This window comes from Salmo salar, chromosome ssa03 (genome assembly GCF_905237065.1).
Source record: "Salmo salar chromosome ssa03, Ssal_v3.1, whole genome shotgun sequence".
Lineage (NCBI taxonomy): Eukaryota > Metazoa > Chordata > Actinopteri > Salmoniformes > Salmonidae > Salmo > Salmo salar.
The window spans coordinates 18,922,013-18,943,331 of NC_059444.1; the positions used below are offsets into that span (position 1 = coordinate 18,922,013).

General features: G+C 45.4%; 1 protein-coding gene across 2 annotated transcripts; it reads left to right on the forward strand.

The window, feature by feature from the left end:
- The first annotated feature begins 2,558 nt into the window (after positions 1-2,558).
- Positions 2,559-10,326, forward strand: tfa (transferrin-a). 2 transcript variants are annotated; one of them, NM_001123655.1, is given in 17 exon segments: positions 2,559-2,643; positions 2,755-2,906; positions 3,630-3,732; positions 4,003-4,194; positions 4,937-5,066; positions 5,267-5,322; positions 5,483-5,646; positions 6,402-6,552; positions 6,699-6,862; positions 7,730-7,826; positions 7,964-7,984; positions 8,145-8,306; positions 8,418-8,568; positions 8,741-8,808; positions 9,028-9,209; positions 9,543-9,735; positions 9,838-10,324. In NM_001123655.1, coding segments are annotated over 17 exon segments (2,073 nt in total). In that variant the 5' UTR covers positions 2,559-2,603; the 3' UTR covers positions 9,885-10,324.
- The last annotated feature ends 10,993 nt before the right edge of the window (positions 10,327-21,319 follow it).

Below are 21,319 nucleotides of genomic sequence, written 5' to 3' on the forward strand. Positions count from 1 at the left end.
TCATTCCTTAGACGTTAAACACAAATCCGACCATCACCCTTGGTGAGACAAAACCGCGACTCGTCAGTGAAGAGCACTTTTTGCCAGTCCTGTCTGGTCCAGCGACGGTGGGTTTGTGCCCATAGGCGACGTTGTTGCCGGTGATGTCTGGTGAGGACTTGCCTTACAACAGGCCTACAAGCCCTCAGTCCAGCCTCTCCCAGCCTATTGCGGACAGTCTGAGCACTAATGGAGGGATTGTGGGTTCCTGGTGTAACTCGGCAGTTGTTGTTGCCATCCTGTACCTGTCCCGCAGGTGTGATGTTCGGATGTACGGATCCTGTGCAGGTGTTGTTACACATGGTCTGCCACTACGAGGACGATCAGCTCTCCGTCCTGTCTCCCTGTAGTGCTGTCTTCGGCGTCTCACAGTACGGACATTGCAATGTATTGCCCTAGCCACATCTGCAGTCCTCATGCATGCGTAAGGCATGTTCACGCAGATGAGCAGGGACCCTGGGCATCTTTCTTTTGGTGTTTTTCAGAGTCAGTAGAAAGGCCTCTTTAGTGTCCTAAGTTTTCATAACTGTGACCTTAATTGCCTACCATCTGTAAGCTGTTAGTGTCTTAACGACCATTCCACAGGTGCATGTTCATTCATTGTTTATGGTTCATTGAACAAGCATGGGAAACAGTGTTTAAACCCTTTACAATGGAGATCTGTGAAGTTATTTGGATTTTTACGAATTATCTTTGAAAGACAGGGTCCTGAAAAAGGGATGTTTCTTTTTTTGCTGAGTTTAGAACACGGATGGGTAACTTTGATGGGGGTGGGAGCCACAAAATATGAACTCATCATGAGGTGCAGCAGTTGCTCGTGGATCTGCCTGTCCTCATGCTTGCCCCCTCTACTTCATCTGCTGTACCTCACCAGTCTGAAAAAGCTGGATAAGAAAAGGCTCATCCTCAGAATTGAGGATTTAGTGCCATCTTGATCTTAGTGCCAAGAAGCTTTTGGGAACTCAACAAACCCTTGGTTGTTTCCTGCGTTTTTTTTTTCTCTTTCGAATGTATTTATTTGAAATTTATTTATCAAGGCAAGTCAGTTAAAGACAAATTCTTATTTACAATGACGGCTTAGGAACAGTGGGTTAACTGTCTTGTTCAGGGACAGAAAGGCATGTTTTTACCTTGTCAGCTCGGGGAACCTTTCGGTTACTAGTCCAACGATCTAACCACTAGGCTACCTGCCTTGTGGAGCTGGGAGGATATACACTAGGCTACCTGCCTTGTGGAGCTGGGAGGATATACACTAGGCTACCTGCCTTGTGGAGCTGGGAGGATATACACTAGGCTACATTCCTTGTGGAGCTGGGAGGAAATACACTAGGCTACATGCCTTGTGGAGCTGGGAGGAAATACACTAGGCTACCTGCCTTGTGGAGCTGGGAGGATATACACTAGGCTACCTGCCTTGTGGAGCTGGGAGGATATACACTAGGCTACCTGCCTTGTGGAGCTGGGAGGATATACACTAGGCTACCTGCCTTGTGGAGCTGGGAGGATATACACTAGGCTACCTGCCTTGTGGAGCTGGGAGGATATACACTAGGCTACATGCCTTGTGGAGCTGGGAGGAAATACACTAGGCTACATGCCTTGTGGAGCTGGGAGGAAATACACTAGGCTACCTGCCTTGTGGAGCTGGGAGGATATACACTAGGCTACCTGCCTTGTGGAGCTGGGAGGATATACACTAGGCTACCTGCCTTGTGGCGCTGGGAGGATATACACTAGGCTACCTGCCTTGTGGAGCTGGGAGGATATACACTAGGCTACCTGCCTTGTGGAGCTGAGAGGATATACACTAGGCTACCTGCCTTGTGGAGCTGAGAGGATATACACTAGGCTACCTGCCTTGTGGAGCTGGGAGGATATACACTAGGCTACCTGCCTTGTGGAGCTGAGAGGATATACACTAGGCTACCTGCCTTGTGGAGCTGGGAGGATATACACTAGGCTACCTGCCTTGTGGAGCTGGGAGGATATACACTAGGCTACATGCCTTGTGGAGCTGGGAGGATATACACTAGGCTACCTGCCTTGTGGAGCTGGGAGGATATACACTAGGCTACCTGCCTTGTGGAGCTGGGAGGATATACACTCAATTTAATCTCATTTTGCCCTAATTCTCAAGAAAAGATACACCTGTGCCTTTTTTGCCTGAACTACACATTGCTCAACATTTTGATTAGTGATGATGACTATGCTGCAAACACTTGTAGATTGGAAGACTGCTTTGAAATAACAGTTGAAAAACATGAGATATTGCTTAATGTAGGACTATTTATTTTGTGAATTTCCATTATGTGGAAATGTCTGAAGTCTGAGTACACACAAACCACACACACACAGGGAGTGAGCCACGCGCGCCCACCCCGCCTATGAACAATTAAACGCGCCATGTAACATATTGGGAAACCCTAAACAAACTATGGCCTCTTTTCAGCTAAGTCAGCCCACCATGGACCCCAGGCTATTGGTTTTCTATAAAAGCCAGAGTTGCCTTCTAAAACGGCCTACTTTTTCACTCCGGGAATTGTTGACTTGGAGACTTCGAGAACATGAAACTGCTTCTCCTCTCAGCGCTGCTGGGGTGCCTAGGTAAGTGGGCTTATACATGCAAAGATAATTACGCATGGAAAAATATCAATAGACATTGATTGCTTTAATTTATATTTCACAATTTTATCATAGCATTTATTCTGTCCTCAGCTACGGCGTATGCTGCCCCAGCTGAGGGAATTGTTAAATGGTGCGTAAAGTCGGAGCAAGAGCTGCGGAAATGCCACGACCTCGCAGCCAAGGTGGCGGAGTTTTCATGTGTGCGGAAGGACGGCTCTTTTGAATGCATCCAAGCCATCAAGGTGAGAGACTAACTACTTATATCAGAATCTCTACTATTAAACAGTATTTTAATGTGTGACTTGTCACTTCTGACTTGTGCGTGTTCTTGTGCGTTTTACCTTTGCGCCAGCAAGGTCAGTGAATACAAAACCCCATGGAGTTGCATCGTTACGCACATGGTACATGCATGGTGACTCACGCTTTGATCACACCGACAGTGTCTTTGCGCAAAATAGTACGCAGCATCATCTGGATATGTATGCAAAAAAAGTTCCACATTCACCTTCTGCTACCATTTCTGTCAAGCCGTCTACGCATACAGTTTGACGCATACGTAAAATAAATCCAACTTATGCACCACACCGAATGCACTGCAACTGCCTCTGCAACGCAATGCTGCAACGCAATGCTGCAAGGCAAACGCTGCGTTTCATTGGAAGTGAATGTAGTTCTGGTGTACCAAAATGCAAAACGCTGTCGGTGTGTTCGATGTGTCACAGTAACGTAAAGAGAGCTTTTATTTGTGCATGTTGTAGTTTACAATTTATTTTTGAGGGATAGTTTCTTGAAGTTTGACAAAAGGTTGAAATTACTAGTCTCTTGTAGAATAGATAGCAGCCCATCTGTAATTTCCAGCCAGCACCAGCTGATCCGCTTGCATTAACAACCTTGTGAGGTGCAGGTCTGTTGTTGTGTGTTTTCTCTCTTTGTCCTTCACGGATGTCTCTCTTCCTCCCTGCAAGGGGGGTGAGGCTGATGCTATCACTCTGGATGGAGGAGATATTTACACAGCTGGCCTCACCAACTACGGCCTGCAGCCCATCATTGCAGAGGACTATGGTGAGGGTAAGCATCTCAAGACCAAGTTCAAGATTTCCTCGACTTTTTCTGCTAAATTGAATGTGTTATACATATTGTTCTCTATAAGGCTTATAGATTCAACATTTCTCTGTCTATTGGTGAATGGAAGAGACTGGGTATACAATGGCCCTTAGCACTTCAGTTGCAAAGATAGGCCAACAGAAAATTGATTCTGTACTTTGAATGGGATCAAATGGTTTCTGTCTGAATCTGGTTTCTGAACTCTGTATTGATGGCTCCTCTCCTGTCTATCAGACTCTGACACCTGCTATTATGCTGTGGCCGTGGCCAAGAAGGGCACTGCCTTTGGGTTCAAAACCCTCCGTGGCAAGAAGTCCTGCCACACCGGGTTGGGCAAATCTGCAGGCTGGAACATTCCCATCGGTACCCTGGTGACTGAGAGCCAGATCCAATGGGCCGGCATCGAGGACAGACCTGTGGAGTCGGGTGAGTGGCTGCACTGCTTTTTGGATAGTTTATTAATTTCATTAAACTAGCAGGGACTATTATGCGTAATAATCAACATCTCAAACCTGATAGTTATCTTTTATTTTATTTAACCCTTATTTTACCAGGTAAGTTGACTGAGAACACATTCTTATTTACAGCAACGACCTGGGGAATAGTTACAGGGGAGATGAATGAGCCAATTGTAAGCTGGGGATGATTAGGTGACCGTGATGGTATGAGGGTCAGATTAGGAATTTAACCAGGACACCGGGGTTAACATCCCTACTCTTACGATAAGTGCCATGGGATCTTTAATGACCTCAGAGAGTCAGGACACCCATTTATCATCCCACCCGAAAGACAGCGCCCTACACAGGGCAGTGTCTCCAATCATTTGGATATTTCTTTAGACCAGAGGAAAGGGTGCTTCCTACTGGCCATCCAACACCACTTACAGCAGCATCTGGTCTCCCATCCAGGGACTGATCAGGACCAACCCTGCTTAGCGTCAGTGGCAAGCCATCAGTGGGATGCAGGGTGGTATGCTGCTGGCCTAAACAGTTGCTGTAGTCAATTGTTACCCAGTGGGGAATGTTTGGATTGTTGTGTTTATTCCTCTCTGTCAGTTGGTAAAATGCGTTGTATATGCTGTACGTTCTGAATATACTGTACAGTGACTGTGTGCAGGTATGCTTAATCCAATCATAGGGTTTTCATAGTGTGTGTGTGTGTTTTGCAGCGGTGAGCGACTTCTTCAATGCCAGCTGTGCTCCAGGAGCCACTATGGGGTCCAAACTGTGCCAGCTTTGTAAGGGAGACTGCTCCAGGTCTCACAAGGAGCCCTACTATGACTATGCCGGGGCCTTCCAGTGAGTACCAGTCTCTTTCTACCCCTCCTAGATACACCATTACCATCTCTGAATAACTCCATGCTCTGTACACCCATACCTCTCAATCTACCCTATTTGGAATCGGCAGATATTTGTATCCTTTCTCCTTCTATCAGTAGTCTCTATCTCCCTCTACCTGCTCTGGATTGGCCACTAACTGTGTATTTTTGCCTCACAAGGTGCCTGAAAGATGGAGCTGGAGATGTTGCCTTCATCAAGCCCCTGGCTGTACCTGGTGTGTTTTTAAAGCATTAGCTAGCATACCGATATTGAATTACAACTGTAAAATGCAAACTCTAGAATTACAATTACGGAAAACTATGTTAATGCTTAGTGTAAATGTCCAAACCACTCACACGTCACCTACTATACAACCTCCTATTACCTGCTTGCAGCCGCAGAGAAGGCAAGCTATGAGTTGCTGTGCAAGGATGGCACCAGAGCTTCCATCGACAGCTACAAGACCTGCCACCTGGCCAGAGTACCCGCCCACGCTGTGGTCAGCCGCAAGGACCCCGAACTGGCCAATCGCATCTACAACAAACTGGTGGCCGTCAAGGTACTGGACATTACTGTCACCTGTCATCGCTGTCACCTGAGTACTGATCTAGGATCAGTTGAGCCTTATAGAGCATTACGAATATGACCAGAGGCATCATTTATCAAGCTTTTGCAGCATTTACTTTTACATTGTTTATTGAACGATCAGTCTTGCAGAATGCGCGGCCATTGTTTGACACTCGCTATAGGTGGCATGAATTTTTCACAGCAGAAGTTTTAAACATTCTGCCCACAACTGTACAGAAATGTGATCAAATTTGCCATTGTGCTTTTAAAAAACAGTCATGATCCAGTTCCAAAACCTCCAAATCATACAGCAAATGAGGGTGTTTCTGTTACCATCAGTCGAAGAGAGGGCATTTCCAGGCGGAGTTGTAACACTCGTTCACGAGCACACAAATATAGTATGGCTCTGCTTTATCAATGAAAACATGCTGTATGTTTGATAAATCCAAATACTTTGTTGCACACACAAATCCTAGAAGCTCCACGTACACCAGAATTTAGTGAGACATTTATACACGCTTGATAAATGAGGCCCACGTCCCAAATTAGCATTCCTACGCTGAGATTTTTCTGAATAAGGGCCCTGGAGTCTTTTCTGACCATGTGACCTGGGGGCCCAGAGTGTTTCCACCTCTGGCCACATGTTCAGGATAAACTCTTGGCCCTAAACATCACAACTGACACTGACAGATACGCCAAGATGAACAAAATCACACAATGTGTATTCACTCATTTGTGCCCCAACAGGACTTCAATCTGTTCTCCTCTGATGGTTATGCAGCCAAGAACCTGATGTTCAAGGACTCCGCTCAGAAACTAGTACAGCTGCCAACAACCACCGACTCCTTCCTCTACCTGGGAGCTGAGTACATGAGCACTATCCGCTCCCTGAAAAAATGTGAGGCCACACATGCACGCACACACACATGTACTTTTACACACACACACACACACACACACACACACACACACACACACACACACACACACACACACGTCTTACACTGTTAGGTCATCGCTTTCTCCCCAACATTTGCTTTTCAGCGCAGGCCACAGGTGCCAGCTCCAGGGCCATCAAATGGTGTGCTGTGGGCCATGCCGAGAAGGGCAAGTGTGACACCTGGACAATTAACAGCTTCGCAGATGGTGAATCCAAGATCGACTGCCAGGACGCACCCACAGTGGAGGAATGCATCAAGAAGATCATGGTAAGGCTATGGGAGAAGATCATGGTAAGGCTATGGGAGAAGATCATGGTAAGGCTATGGGAGAAGATCATGGTAAGGCTATGGGAGAAGAGACGTCCTCTATAGCTCTGTTGGTAGAGCATGGCAGGATAGTGGGTTCATTTCCAGGGACCACCCATTGGTAAAGAATTTATACACGCATGACTAAGTTGCTTTGGAGAAAAGCGTCTGCTAATTATATATATTATTATTAGAGGGAGGGGGTGGATAAAAAGTTTTATTAACAAGGTGGTATGTGCACTTTATATGGGAGAAGATCGTGGTAAGGCTATGGGAGAAGATTGTTGTAAGGCTATGGGAGAAGATTGTTGTAAGGCTGTGGGAGAAGATTGTGGTAAGGCTGTGGGAGAAGATCATGGTAAGGCTATGGGAGAAGATCATGGTAAGGCTATGGGAGAAGATCATGGTAAGGCTATGGGAGAAGATCATGGTAAGGCTATGGGAGAAGATCGTGGTAAGGCTATGGGAGAAGATCGTGGTAAGGCTATGGGAGAAGATCGTGGTAAGGCTATGGGAGAAGATCATGGTAAGGCTATGGGAGAAGAGAGGTCCTCTATAGCTCTGTTGGTAGAGCATGGCAGGATAGTGGGTTCATTTCCAGGGACCACCCATTGGTAAAGAATTTATACACGCATGACTAAGTTGCTTTGAAGAAAAGCGTTTGCTAATTATATATATTATTATTAGAGGGTGAGGGTGGATAAAAAGTTTTATTAACAAGGTGGTATGTGCACTTTATAGTTTGTTCTTTCGCAAGTAATTCCCTTAATCTAATTTTCTTTCGTTCCTTCCTTTCCGCTATTTCTATTTTGTTTTCTCTTTCCACAGCGTAAAGAGGCAGATGCCATAGCGGTGGATGGTGGGGAGGTGTACACTGCTGGAAAATGTGGTCTGGTCCCTGTCATGGTGGAGCAGTATGATGCAGGTATGACACACACACACACACACACACACACACACACACACTAATATCATCGATGTGTCTTCCCCTCTCCCTTTCTATCCTCTCCTGCTCTGCCTCAACAATGTTAACATGCAGATTTTCTCTCTCTCTCCTCACAGATCTGTGCAGCGCCCCTGGTGGTAAGTACACATGCTTACACCTGCTCCCTCACCAAACACAGACCATACTATAATGCTACAGTATTGCTACAGTAAGATTTATTGGGCCGGCTTCACGAACACCGATCAAGCCTAGTGCTGGACTTTCTCTTTCACCTCTTCCCTCTGTGTATCCTCTCAGAGGCGTCATCCTACTATGCGGTGGCGGTGGCAAAGAAGGGATCTGGGCTGACCTGGAAAACCCTGAAGGGCAAGAGGTCATGCCACACCGGCTTGGGCAGGACCGCAGGCTGGAACATACCCATGGGTCTCATCCACCAGGAGACTAATGACTGCGACTTCAGTGAGTGGGCAGCTGTGTGTGTGTGTTTATAATATGTGTCATTCTATACTTGTGTACTGGTATGTCTATGAATGTACTTAATCTCATACTGTGTCTCCTTCCTGAATTCAGCTAAGTACTTCAGTAAGGGCTGTGCTCCTGGATCTGAGGTGGGCTCTCCCTTCTGTGCCCAGTGTAAGGGCAGTGGGAAGGCCGTGGGAGATGAGTACAGGTGCAAAGCCAGGTCTGAAGAGCAGTACTACGGCTATACTGGAGCCTTCAGGTAGGGGGCGCCACCACAACGGTGGATTCAATAGTGGAGCTGATAGTTGAGTCCTTCACCAGGATCTTTCTAATAGTGATGGCGGACTGTACAAAACAAAATATATTTGTTGGCCTATAGTATATTTCTCACTCTTTTATACATCTAATTGTCTGTCTTGATATCCTTCCAGATGTCTGGTTGAAGATGCTGGAGATGTTGCCTTCATTAAACACACTATTGTACCAGAGAGCACTGATGGTAAGTGTGTTTCTTATCCACATACAGATGTTCTGCTGCCCTATTTTCATCTCTCTCTCTGTCTCATGCTCCTCAGCTTCACTCCTCTCTCTCCTATAGATGAATCTCAACTCAGTGTTATTTCTCTCATGCACTTTCTATGGCTCTCTGTATCTGTGGCTCTCTGTATCTGAAAACAAAGTCTTCAACTCTCTCCTTTCTAACCATCCTTCCCTGTAGGTAATGGTCCAGATTGGGCAAAGGACCTGAAGTCCTCTGACTTTGAACTCCTCTGCCAGGATGGTACTACTCAGCCAGTCACAAAGTTCAGTGAGTGCCACCTGGCCAAGGTGCCCGCCCATGCTGTGATAACACGCCCAGAGACCCGTGGAGACGTTGTGTCCATCCTTCTGGAGCTGCAGGTGGGTGTTAAGACATGGCCAGATCTGTTTCTTCTTAAGACAACTCCATAGTCAGTTTAGCCAAGGATGAGCAACTCTAGTACGAGAGGGATACAGAGTTTAAGGTTTTGTCTCAGCTCAGCACTAACCCACTGGAACATACGCCTGCGTATACTGTGGCCCTCCAGTTTTCCCATTTCCACCCATGATCCCCAAGCTGATCTAAGATCAGTTTTGGTTAATTGGGGGGAGGTCTATTAAATGCACATTTAGTGTAAGAAATAGTCTAAAATATCATTTTTAAGGTTTATCATTGATTTAACCACCAAGTAAATATTTTCTCCCTGTGTTTAGGCCAAGTTCGGCTCAAGCGGCAGCGATTCCTCATTTAGAATGTTCCAGTCATCTGTTGAAAAGAACTTGCTCTTCAAGGATTCCACAAAGTGTCTCCAGGAGATCCCAAAAGGCACCAAATACCAGGATTTCCTTGGGAAAGAGTACATGATCGCCATGCAATCGCTCAGGAAGTGCTCCGACAGTACCTCAGGTAGAGTCCCATTACGTGACAACCTTACACACACACACACACACTGTATAAAGGACATATCTGCATCTAAAGCTAAAACCTGTTCTCCCATTCCCCCCTCAGATTTGGAGAAGGCATGCACTTTCCATTCCTGCCAGCAGAAGGAATAGTGGCTCTCACCTTTGTGGCAAACACACACTCGCTCTCCCAACCCCTCAACGTTCAAGCAACCTAAGCAGTAAATGTAGATGAAACTGAATTCAGTTGAGAATTTGTTTTGTACAAAACAACAAAACAATCTTGTATGAAAATGTGCTTTACATTCCTTTGATAAAACAAGTGTTAAATGAATTAAGCTAAATGACTACTACTGTTTGCCTTGTAGTTGAACTGTTAACCAAACAAGAACTGGTTATGGTAGTATTTCTAGATTACAGGTTTCTGAAATAATAAAATCACCTTTTTTATTCTCCGTCCTGCTCAGTCCAACCAAACCAGTCCCAACCAAACACTGAGGTCCAATTCACATTTTGTTTTGGTTGTTGTTCAATGAATTGGCCAACTGCTTTGGCTTACTTTCTTGAAATAAAGTGTACCCTTTTTCACAAGCTATTTTTTGTAATAATTTTATTGATGTATATCTATAAAGTAATAGGTTTTATTAGTTTGTCAGACATGGTACCCAGCTATGGTTTCTCATGAACATTCATGCGACTATATACAGTCGTGGCCAAAAGCTGAGAATGACACAAATATTAATTTCCACAAAGTTTGCTGCTTCAGTGTCTTTAGATATTTTATCAATGTCACTATGGAATACTGAAGTATAATTACAAGCATTTCATAAGTGTCAATACAGAATAACTATCTTCAAAGTAATGACTCTGGACGTTGGGTTTGAAATAAAAGCTTCTTTTAGTAATAATACTTGTTCACGTTACATTTAACAACTTTAGATTCTACAAAACAAAAGTTGGTTGCTAGCGAAAAGTCAGGATAGTCACTTGACATAACTTACGCTCTCTCTCTAGTTCATGTCGCAAGGTATTCTGGAACTTGCAGTCAAAAGCGTAATTCAATACTAACCAATACGTATGTAGTTCTCTCAATCTCCAACACACAAATTCTAACACAATTACATATGTAAATAACTAAACAAAAAATCTTCATATACAGCTGTCGCCCTGACCTTAGATCCTTTTGTCTCTATTTTGGTTGGTCAGGGCATGAGTTGGGGTGGGCATTCTATGTCCTTTTTTCTATGTTTGGTATTTCTTTGTTTCCGCCGGTATGGCTCTCAATCAGGGACAGCTGTATATCGTTGTTGCTGATTGGGAGGCAGCCTGTTTTCCTTTGGGGTTTGTGGGTAGTTATTTTCTGTTTAGTCATTTGTTACCTGACAGAACTGTTTGGCTGTTGTCTTTTGTTTAGTTGTAAAGTGTTCTCATTTTCCATTAAATTTCATGATGAGCACTAACCACACTGCGCCTTGGTCTACTCCATTCAACAGCCGTTACAACAGCTCAATGAATTAACTTAAACATTAACTCTGTAACCCATTAAAGTTACAACATCCTCCCCCCCGATGAAAAACTGTGTTCATCTAAATCTCTAGGCAGTATATCAACTGAATAGGTCTCCTCAACAAAGTCCCTGAAGCAGTACGAACTGAACATGACCTAACTAGGCCATCTCGGCCTGGAAACAGTTCCTCAATCTTTCCTAGTTTCCAGGTTTGTCTGGGTGTGTTATCTTCTCCAATGAGTACTTTTCTGCATCGAACAGTTCGTCAGCAGTCAGTTCACCTTGCATCTTTATGTTTGTACGAGCATTGGCTATGAATCTCTTTATCCAGGCGGTGACTCTGAACACTCTTTTCAGTTTGCTGTACCTTTCAAGCTCCAACACAGGTTCAGTGATGTCTGTGCTGTTTGCTGCGAGTTGTACAGTAACCTGGCAACTGGACTTGAGTTCTGTATTTACCTCTTCTGGAACCTTGTTATCATCAGTCTCCTCGGACTGATTGGGTGATGTCAGAATTCTGGGTCCATTCCACCATAGCTCGCTCTGTGTCAAGTTTCGAACAGTTTGTCCTCTTGTAGGGAGGTCGGCTGGATTAGTTTTCCCTTCAATATGTGACCATGACTCTGGATTGGTCAAGGACTGGATCTCCGTCACTCTGTTCGCGACAAACTGTTTCTATTTCTGAGCTGAGCTGCAAATCCAATGCAGCACGATCATCTAGTCTGTCCACAATTTGATCTGTTTTTCTTCCATTTTCAGTGTGGTCATCAGGTTGTTTGCTAGTCTCGCTCCAATCACAGCTCCCATGAATTCCAGGCGTGGCAGCGTCATTTTCTTGAGTGGGGCTACCCTGGACTTGGATGTGACTAGACTTGTTGTTTCCCGGTCTTGTGATTCACCTTGCAAGTAAGCTACTGCACTGTAAGCCCTTTCACTTGCATCACAGAACAAGTGTAGTTTCAGGGTGTGGCTGTTCTGTGGCCGCATGTCTGTTCTGTACCACCTTGGTATGGTGAGCTGGTGTAACTGGGGTAGTTCTGAACACCACTGTTGCCATTCTCGTGTCAGATCAGGTGGTAATTCTTCGTCCCAGCTGAGTCCCCTCTCCCACATTTCCTGGAACATGCACTTGATCCTGATGGTGAAAGGGGTCAGGAAACCAAGAGGGTCGAAGATACGTGCAGACGACTGCAGAACACTTCTCTTTGTGTTTTCCTTTAGAATGCTCAGTAGCAGCCTGAGGTCAAACACAAAGTCATCTGTTTCTGGTCTCCATACTAAACCTAAAACCTTCAGCACTACTCCTTGTGTTTCTACCGTCAACGGGTGGTCAGTTGTCGTACTCTCCTCCCATTTTGTTTTCAATTCAGGAGAGTTGGTCATCCACTTGCAGAGGTCCATGCCTGCAATCGACAGCATTCGCTTTGCAGTTGTTGTCACAAGGTAAGCCTCTTCAACATTGCGTGAACTTGCAATGAAGTCCTCTACATAGAGTGACTCTCTCAGTATCTCTACAACTTCTGGTTGTTATGTTTCATATTGTTTCAGGTGCTTCCTGATTGTAGCTGCCAGCAAGAATGGACTTGGGGAAGCTCCAAATACCACTCTTTTCATCCTCAGCACACGCAGCTCCTCTTCATTTTCTCCCCTTGGTGGGCCTGTGAGCCATAGAAATCTCACGGCATCTCTGTCTCTCTCTGCTAGGGATATCTGCAGGAAAGCCTTCTTGATGTCTGCCATGAATGCGCTCTCATGTAGTCTGAACTTTATCAGAACGCTGAGCAGATCCGGATTCAGGTTCGGTCCTGTGAGTAGATAGTCATTGAGGGATGGACAGCCATCTTCATGGGACGAGGCATCAAACATCACTCTCAGTTTTGTCATCACCTTATCTTCTCGGAGTACTGCATGGTGAGGTAAGTAGTATTTTACGTTGTCTGCGCTTGATGCGTTGTCCTTGGGCACGTCCTCTGCCATATCCTGTTGTAAGTGGTCCTCTACGACTTCATTTTATCTGCTGTACAACGTCACATCCTTCTTCAGTCTTTTCTTCAGCCCTTCAAACCGTTTCTGTGCGATTCTATAGTTGTCTTGGAGTTCTGGCATTTCTCGTTTCCATGGCAACTCCACATGGTATCGCCCGTCTTTGAAGGCGGTTGTTTCCTCGAACTTCTGTAGAGCCTCGTTTTCCTCTGGGTTCTGTGTTTTCTCGCTTATAATACCCAGAGACTCAAGCTCCCAGAATGCATGCAGTTGTTTGGAGACTAGTGTGTCTTCATCAAGTGGGATGAACATGCAGGTTGCCTCCGCGACACTTGACATGGACACGGGTCCCTGCACCGACCATCTAAAGCAACCAGCGTCTCCGTCAGTCGCTCCACTCTGCCTGATACTATCTGCCAGTAGTAGTCTGCTCCTATCAGGAGAGAGAGTTCAGGGTCATTGTCATCTCCTGGAAAGTCTGCGAGCTGCAGTCCCTTTCTATTGAGCTCATGTTGAATCTGTTCACCAGGAACCTTCATCACAGCTGTGCACACTTGTGGGGTTTCAATTGCCTCGATCTCTATATTCTGCTGTTTGCCCCAGACATTCTCCAAGATGACTTTCACTGTGTTGCGTTGGGACATTGCTGGAGCATAGGAGCCAAACATGTGAAGAGTGAGTGCCTCTTGTCTGATTACTGGTAGCTTCACCCTTCACAAGGTTTTCATGTATGAAGCTACTCTGACTGCCTCCATCTAGTAAGCAACGAAGGCCTTGGGCCTTCTACCCATGCCTTTGCCGTTTGTAGCAACACAGTGTTCTGTCCATCTGGTTTCATCTTCATTGAATGGGGAATAACTGAGGAAACAACAGCATCTGCAGAAACAGTATGGGGTTGCACCTCACTCCTCTTACCGGTACACACAGCAATGTGATGTCTGCTTCCACATGTTGCACATGACACATCTTTGACTTTACAGAATTTTGCTATGTGTTTCTGTCCTAAACATACAAAGCATCTTCCCATTTTCTTTAGTTTCTCTTTGCGTGTAGCAATATTGTGGTCACGGCAGTTTTCTGATTTGTCGTCTGCACTGTCACAGAATAGACAGTTTTGTTCCTTCTGGCTGGCGGTGTGCAGTGCTGCAGCAGATGTCATGTTGGGTCTTTTTGTTTTCATTTCATTGGAGGAACATGACTTATTCTATGGTTTGCTCTCTTTCTGTTGGTTGCATGATCTTGTCATTTGTAGCGCTCTCTCCCTGCTCTGAACAACCTCCTGTAGGAAACTGACGATCTCAGCCACTTTCCATTAATCATCTACTCCCCTCTGACGACTATAGTCAAGAGCTATGTCCTCTGGAATCATCTGCAGTAAGATTGGGCGTAGTAGGCTTCCATAGGTTTCTGACACTACAGAGGATTTCTTCACAGGAGTGAGATTCAGCAGCTTTGACATGTGAGCACTAATCACAAGATCTTTCCTTCCAAATCTGCTCTTGAGCAGAGCGATTGCATCATCATAGTTACTGTCTGTTAACATCAGTCCTGCTACTGCCTTTGCAGCTGGTCCAGTGAGATATGTTTTCAGATAGGTAAACTTCTCTTTATTACACAGTGAATCATTGTTGTGAATAGCGGTCTCATACTGGCTCCAAAACTCCTGCCACATACTGACATCTCCATAGAATTTCTCAATAATCAACTTTGGTAGCCTTACTGATTGTCTCTGTGATCTGTTTGAGTTAGCGTCACTCACCCGTGCTGGTAGTGGATTGAGGTCCTGTTTTTTCTTTATCACTCTTCAGCATGATAACATGCTCTTTGTAATCCTCCGTGCATGCAATCTCCACCTCCAATCCGTCCAATTGCGTTAACTGTTCAATTCCACGATCAAGTTCAAACAAGCTGTCCTCCTTAGCTGATAGCAATTCCAACAATGTACTCCGGTGATCGGTATCCGAATTTGACTGGGTTGTTTCCACGTCAATCTGATTCAAAATCCGTGTTGTGGCACCTCGAATGGCACCCCGCTTTCGTCTCATTCTTTCTGCTTCATGCAGACGTTCCTCCTCAGCCATTTCAGCCACTTCATCCCTACAATCTTCGTCCCAGCTCATACTTTTCCTGGGTTTCGGCACCAAAATATAGAATAACTATCTTCAAAGTAATGACTCGGGACATCGGGTTTGAAATGAAAGCTTCTTTTAGAAATAATACTTGTTCACGTTACATTTAACAACTTTAGATTCTACAAAACAATAAATGTTGGTTGTTAGCGAAAAGTCAGGATAATCACTTGTCACTCGACATAATTTACGCGCTCTCTCTCTCTCTCTCTACTTCCTGTCGCAAGGCATTCTGGAACTTGCAGTCAAAAGCGTAATTCAATACTAACCAATACAACAAAATATGTATGTAGTTCTCTCAATCTCCAACACACAAATTCTAATACAATTACATATGTAATTAACTGTAAAGAAAAAATCTTTAGATACAGCTCAATGAATTAACTTAAACATTAACTCTGTAACCCATTAAAGTTACAACAGTCAAACGTTTTTATTGACAATTACATGAAGTTGATGCAAAGAGTCAATATTTGCAGTGCTGACCCTTCTTTTTCAAGACCTCTGCAATCCACCCAGGCATGCTGTCAATTAACTTCTGGGCCACATCCTGACTGATGGCAGCCCATTCTTGCATAATCAATGTTTGGAGTTTGTCAGAATTTGTGGGTTTTTGTTTGTCCACCTGCCTCTTGAGGATTGACCACAAGTTCTCAATGGGATTAAGGTCTGGGGAGTTTCCTGGCCATGGACCCAAAATATTGCTGTTTTGTTCCCCGAGCCACTTAGTTATCACTTTTGCCTTATGGCAAGGTGCTCCATCATGCTGGAAAAGGCATTGTTCATCACCAAACTGTTCCTGGATGGTTGGGAGAAGTTGCTCTCAGAGGATGTGTTGGTACCATTCTTTATTCATGGCTGTGATCTTAGGCAAAACAGTGAGTGAGCCCACTCCCTTGGCTGAGAAGCAACCCCACACATGAATGGTCTCAGGATGACAGAGTGATCTCCAGCCTTGTCCTCGTCAACACTCACACCTGTGTTAACGAGAGAATCACTGACATGATGTCAGCTGGTCCTTTTGTGGAAGGGCTGAAACGCAGTGGAAATGTTTTTGGGGGGATTCAGTTAATTTGCATGGCAAAGAGGGACTTTGCAATTAATTGCAATTCATCTGATCACTCTTCATAACATTCTGGAGTATATGAAAATTGCCATCATACAAACTGAGGCATCAGACTTTGTGAAAATTAATATTTGTGTCATTCTCAAAACTTTTGACTGTACTACCCTTAAAGTTTGGGGTCACTTAGAAATGTTAATGAAAGAAAAGCCATTTTTTTGTTCATTAAAATAACATCATATTGATCAGAAATACAGTGTAGACATTGTTAATGTTGGAAATTATTATTGTAGCTAGAAACAGCAGATTTTTCATGGAATATCTACATAGGCGTATAGAGGCCCATTATCAGCAACCATCACTCCTGTGTTCCAATGGCATGTTGTGTTAGCTAATCCAAGTTGATCATTTTAAAAGGCTAATTGATCATTAGAAAACCCTTTTGCAATTATGTTAGCACAGCTGAAAACTGTTGTCCTGATTAAATAAGCAATAAAACCTTCTTTAGACTAGTTGAGTATCTGGAGCAACAGCATTTGTGGGTTTGATTACAGGCTCAAAATGGCAAAAAACAAAGAACTTTCTTCTGAAACTCGTCAGTCTATTCTTGTTCTGAGAAATGAAGGCTATTCCATGTGAGAAAATGCCAAGAAACTGAAGATCTTGTACAACGCTGTGTACTACTCCCTTCACAGAACAGCGCAAACTGGCTCTAACCAGAATAGAAAGAGGAGTGGGAGCTCCTTGGTCATGTGACCTAATGACCTCAAACAAGGTTCAGAATGTCCACTGACTACCCTTTTATATTGCACACCATTTTATTTGTCCCTTTTCATCTCAGGTGATTTTGCATGAATTTTTTATTTCTTATTTCAATAGCTCCTTGGTCATGTGACCTACTGACCTCAAACTACTTTCAGAATGTCCACGGACTGGCGGAGACGGGCGCCGCGAGGAGTCCAGTGCGGTAACGTGACCATCCCAGAGAAGCTGACGGGAGCCCCTGGGAGAGTTCTCTTTCTTTGTGAAGGGCAGGGCGCCCTGGAATGGGTTCACCCCGAGAGAGGGGCCCAAGCCCTGGAAAGCGTTGCGGTTCCGGCGGCATCCGGTGAGCTCTCGCTGGCCCTTGAAATTCCGGGGGAGAGGGTGTAAATCTCGTGCCGGGCTGTACCCATATCCGTAGCAGGTCTCCAAGGTGAACAGCCTCTGGCATGTTAGAACAATGTAGGTAAGGGAAGACGGCAAAGTCAGATCCATAACTTCTGGAAAATAGTACCGTATCCCTTGGAGGGCTCTTCCAACCCCTACTCTGTGTGTCTCCTGTTTGAGGGAGTCTCTCCAATGGCTAGGAGACAAACTGTCTCTAGCATGTTAGAACAGGGGGGTAAGGGAGATAACGAGGTAGCTCTCTAGCAGGGCTCTTCCAATCCTCCCCTGTATGTCACCTGTTTTCAGGTGTCGCTAACGATGCAAACCAAATGGGAGTTACCTCGGTACTAGTCTGTACGCAAAGAGAGTCCTGCATATGGTAACAGCTGTTGATCGTCAACGGAAGGCGTCAGTCGGTCCTGGAATATGGAGCATTCAGTCAAGCATGAAAATGTGAGGGCGGTTCCACCAGACTCAATGATTTTCTGCGGGGCTCTTGTAAATTAATCCTGACCTTGACAGGAAGCCAATCAGAGAATGATGGCTCGAATGCATCCCTGGCTTTGGCTGGGAGGGGGGAGTTAAGTCCTGGAAGACGGCTGATGAAAGTGTAGTACTGGCGTCAGTCTGATCACACAGAGGGGCTGTGGTGAAACGTTTAAACACGCGTCCCCTGTATACTTAGCTAACTCTAAACTGCAAAGGTTTGAATTGAATGCTGGCTTTGGCTGGACCCACTAACAGTGGAGCACTAAATGGAGATGGAATGTGCTTAGGTCTCAGGTCCGCCAGGGTGTGGGACTCTACACATTCTATGTGGGAGCTGTCCTCCACGCTCCTTGGAGCATGTAGTGGAGATGGCATGTGCCTTACCATTAGCTGACACTACCAGGCCTCAGGCTTGCCTGAGTGCGGGACACCACACATTGTAGGTGGGGAAGTCTCCTCTACGCTCACTAGACTCGAGGCAGAGACTAAACCCATTGGCCCCGCAGTGAATAGGGCATTGCATGGATCTGGCTCATGCCCTACGAAGTGGGGAGAGGTTTCTCCAGTTTGTCCTGGGAGGAAGGCCTACATCTGATGTGGGTAGTACCATTCATGCCCTTTGATTTGCTGTGGACCCATAAAATGGACGGAAGAAGCCTAGGTTCCCACTGGGCATGGATCACTGAATGTCAACTTGATGAAATTCAAAGGAGCATACCCACCTTTCGCGGTCGCACTCAAATCACCCAAGCACATTTGGTGTATGTGCTTGGCTGAGGAGCAATGGTGCGAAGCTACCATCTGTGGGATTATGACTGAATGCCTCTGTCAGAATCCCCCCTAAACGTAACGATACCATAGCGCCACGGATCTTCGGTTGGCCCGGGATAGCCTGCCTCTTTTGGCAGGTGAGTAGAGCCGTTCGTGACGGGGTTGGGGTGCGTCCGGATGAGTTGCCGCCCCTCTCCTGATGCGCACTTCATGTTTATGGGGAACCTGGTGCTAAATCACTCGTAGACGACCTGATTCCGGGTCAGGGTTTCATACGTAGCAAAGCAGTTCACTCGCTGCGATCTATTATAAGTCAGCCCTCGATCCAAACTTTTGTCTGAGACGGAAGGCGTCTTCCTCCACCATCCTTCTTCTTCTTTACTTACGGCTTACCAGGTGCACGCAGAAGGGCCACGGGCCAGAGGCCAGACACAAAGTGTGAGAGAGCCAAGGCAGGCTGGTAGAAGGCGTAAGACATTGACATGGGGCTCTGGATAGGTAGGAGGCTTGGTGGTGGTCGCCCATCCGCCCGAGCCTGTCCTCTGGTGGGACTGTGAGTCAAGGTGGGACTCGCTGTGGAAGTCAAAGTGTCACCAGGTGCACGAGAAGGCCTCCCCCAAGGCGGTGGGCACTCAGAGTCCAAGCAGGGGCGGCCGGACTTGGGGCAGCACTCAGGCTGTGGAGGTTGGAGTGGGGACTTAGTCTCTGAGCGGAAAAAAGCGGGCTGGTCACCAGGTGCACAGAGCCTGTTTCGGGTTCCTGACTGTGGGAATATTTCGACGTCTTAGTGTCCGGGGAGGGGTGCATAAGTGTGGGTGCACCGGTTTGCAAGGTTATGGAGATGGCTGAGCCCCGGCCAGGACACGGAGATGGGTGATTCCTAGTGAGAGGGGTGTTTGACTGGGTAGGGAGAGTAGGTGTGGAGGCCTGGAGGTCTATAGTTCCGGGTAGTAAGCTATACACTTTCAGGCCCAGGGAGAGGGTGGCAGGCAGGCGGGCATGGAAGGTAGGCCTAGAGTTAGAGGTCACCAGGTCAATAGAGGCCCCAGGGAAAAGGCCCAACTGAATAGGTGTGTGAGTGATCCTGTCCTTCAGGGGGGCAGAGCAGGCAAATGAATGTAAAATCGTGTGAGATTAAAATGTATAAAATAAAGGGTGTGCAGTGTGTAGGCCCACTGAATGTACATTCTGAACCTTGTTTGAGGTCAGTAGGTCACATGACCAAGGAGCAATTGAAATTAGAAACATAGAAAAACATAGAAAATTCATGTAAAATCACCTGAGATGACAATTGATGAACAAAAGGGTGTGCAATATATAAGCTAGTAAGTGGATGTTCTGAAAGCAGTTTGAGGGTTTTAGGTCACATGAAGTTGAAGTAAAAAACATTGAAAAACATTGACAATTAATGTAAAATCGCGTGATGAAAATGGACAAATAAAAGGTTGTATTACATATAAGGATACTCAATGGATATTTTGAAAGTAGTTTGAGGGTTGTAGGTCATATGACCAAGGAGCTATTGAAATGTGAAACTTTTTAATATTCTCGTAAAATCTCATGAGATCCAAATGGACAAACAAAAGGGTCTGCAATGTGTAGGCCCACTGAGTGTACATTATGAACCTTGTTTGAGGTGTGTGGGTCACATGAACAAGGCGCTATTGAATTAAAAAATAGTATGAGATGTAAATTGACAAAAAAAAAGTGTGTGCAATATGCGTCTCTGCCATCGGGTTAGCTAGAACCAGTTTTGAAAGTTGGTTACAGAGCAATGGTAACAGAGCTATTGAAATTTGAAATGGTTTATTTGGCACTATATTGACAGTCCCTAACTGCGCTTGGTGGACATAAGGAAATCTACATGCAAATATCCATTGAATATCCAACCTGAATCTGTCTTTACCTCGGTGCATGCTGCCCCAGCTGAGGGAAATGTGAAATGGTGCGTAATGTCAGAGCAAGAGTTGTAGAAATGCGTGGACCTTGCAGCCAGTTTTCATGCGTAAAGAGGGACGGCTCTTTTGAATGCCTCAAAGCCATCCAGGTGAGAGACTAACTATTTATATCAGAAACTTTACTATCAAACAGTATTCAGGGCTGCACCTGTTTTGAGCCCCACATTTTTAGCAAAACAATATATATATTTTGGGTGGCTCACCTGTTTTGCATGTTATTTTGGCATTAATACATGTCACATATCAGTTTGCAAACAATGTAAAATATATATATAATTGAGTTAATAAAGCCGCCTACCAACATTGTCTCTTTTTTTATTTCTTGAGTAAGGCAGCTCCAAAATGCAGGTGTTTCAGTCTAGCTCAGTGCTTTCTGTGGTGGTGGGGCAAGCCAGCAGAAAATACGGAGTGTTGCGCCGTGATTGGCTCAGTCTTCTGTCACTCATGAGGACACTACGTCACCGCCAGTCTAAGGTTAGAACTCGAAAATTCAAGCCCCTTGGGCACTGCCATAGAGTTACATTAGAAGTGCCCATCCA

Coding starts and splice junctions, on each gene's coding strand:
- tfa (XM_014190332.2), top strand. CDS start 2,604: ATGAAACTGCTTCTCCTCTCAGCGCTGCTGGGGTGCCTAG. Junction 2,644..2,736: donor AGCGCTGCTGGGGTGCCTAG/GTAAGTGGGCTT, acceptor ATTTTATCATAG/CATTTATTCTGTCCTCAGCT. Junction 8,307..8,417: donor GACTAATGACTGCGACTTCA/GTGAGTGGGCAG, acceptor TCCTGAATTCAG/CTAAGTACTTCAGTAAGGGC.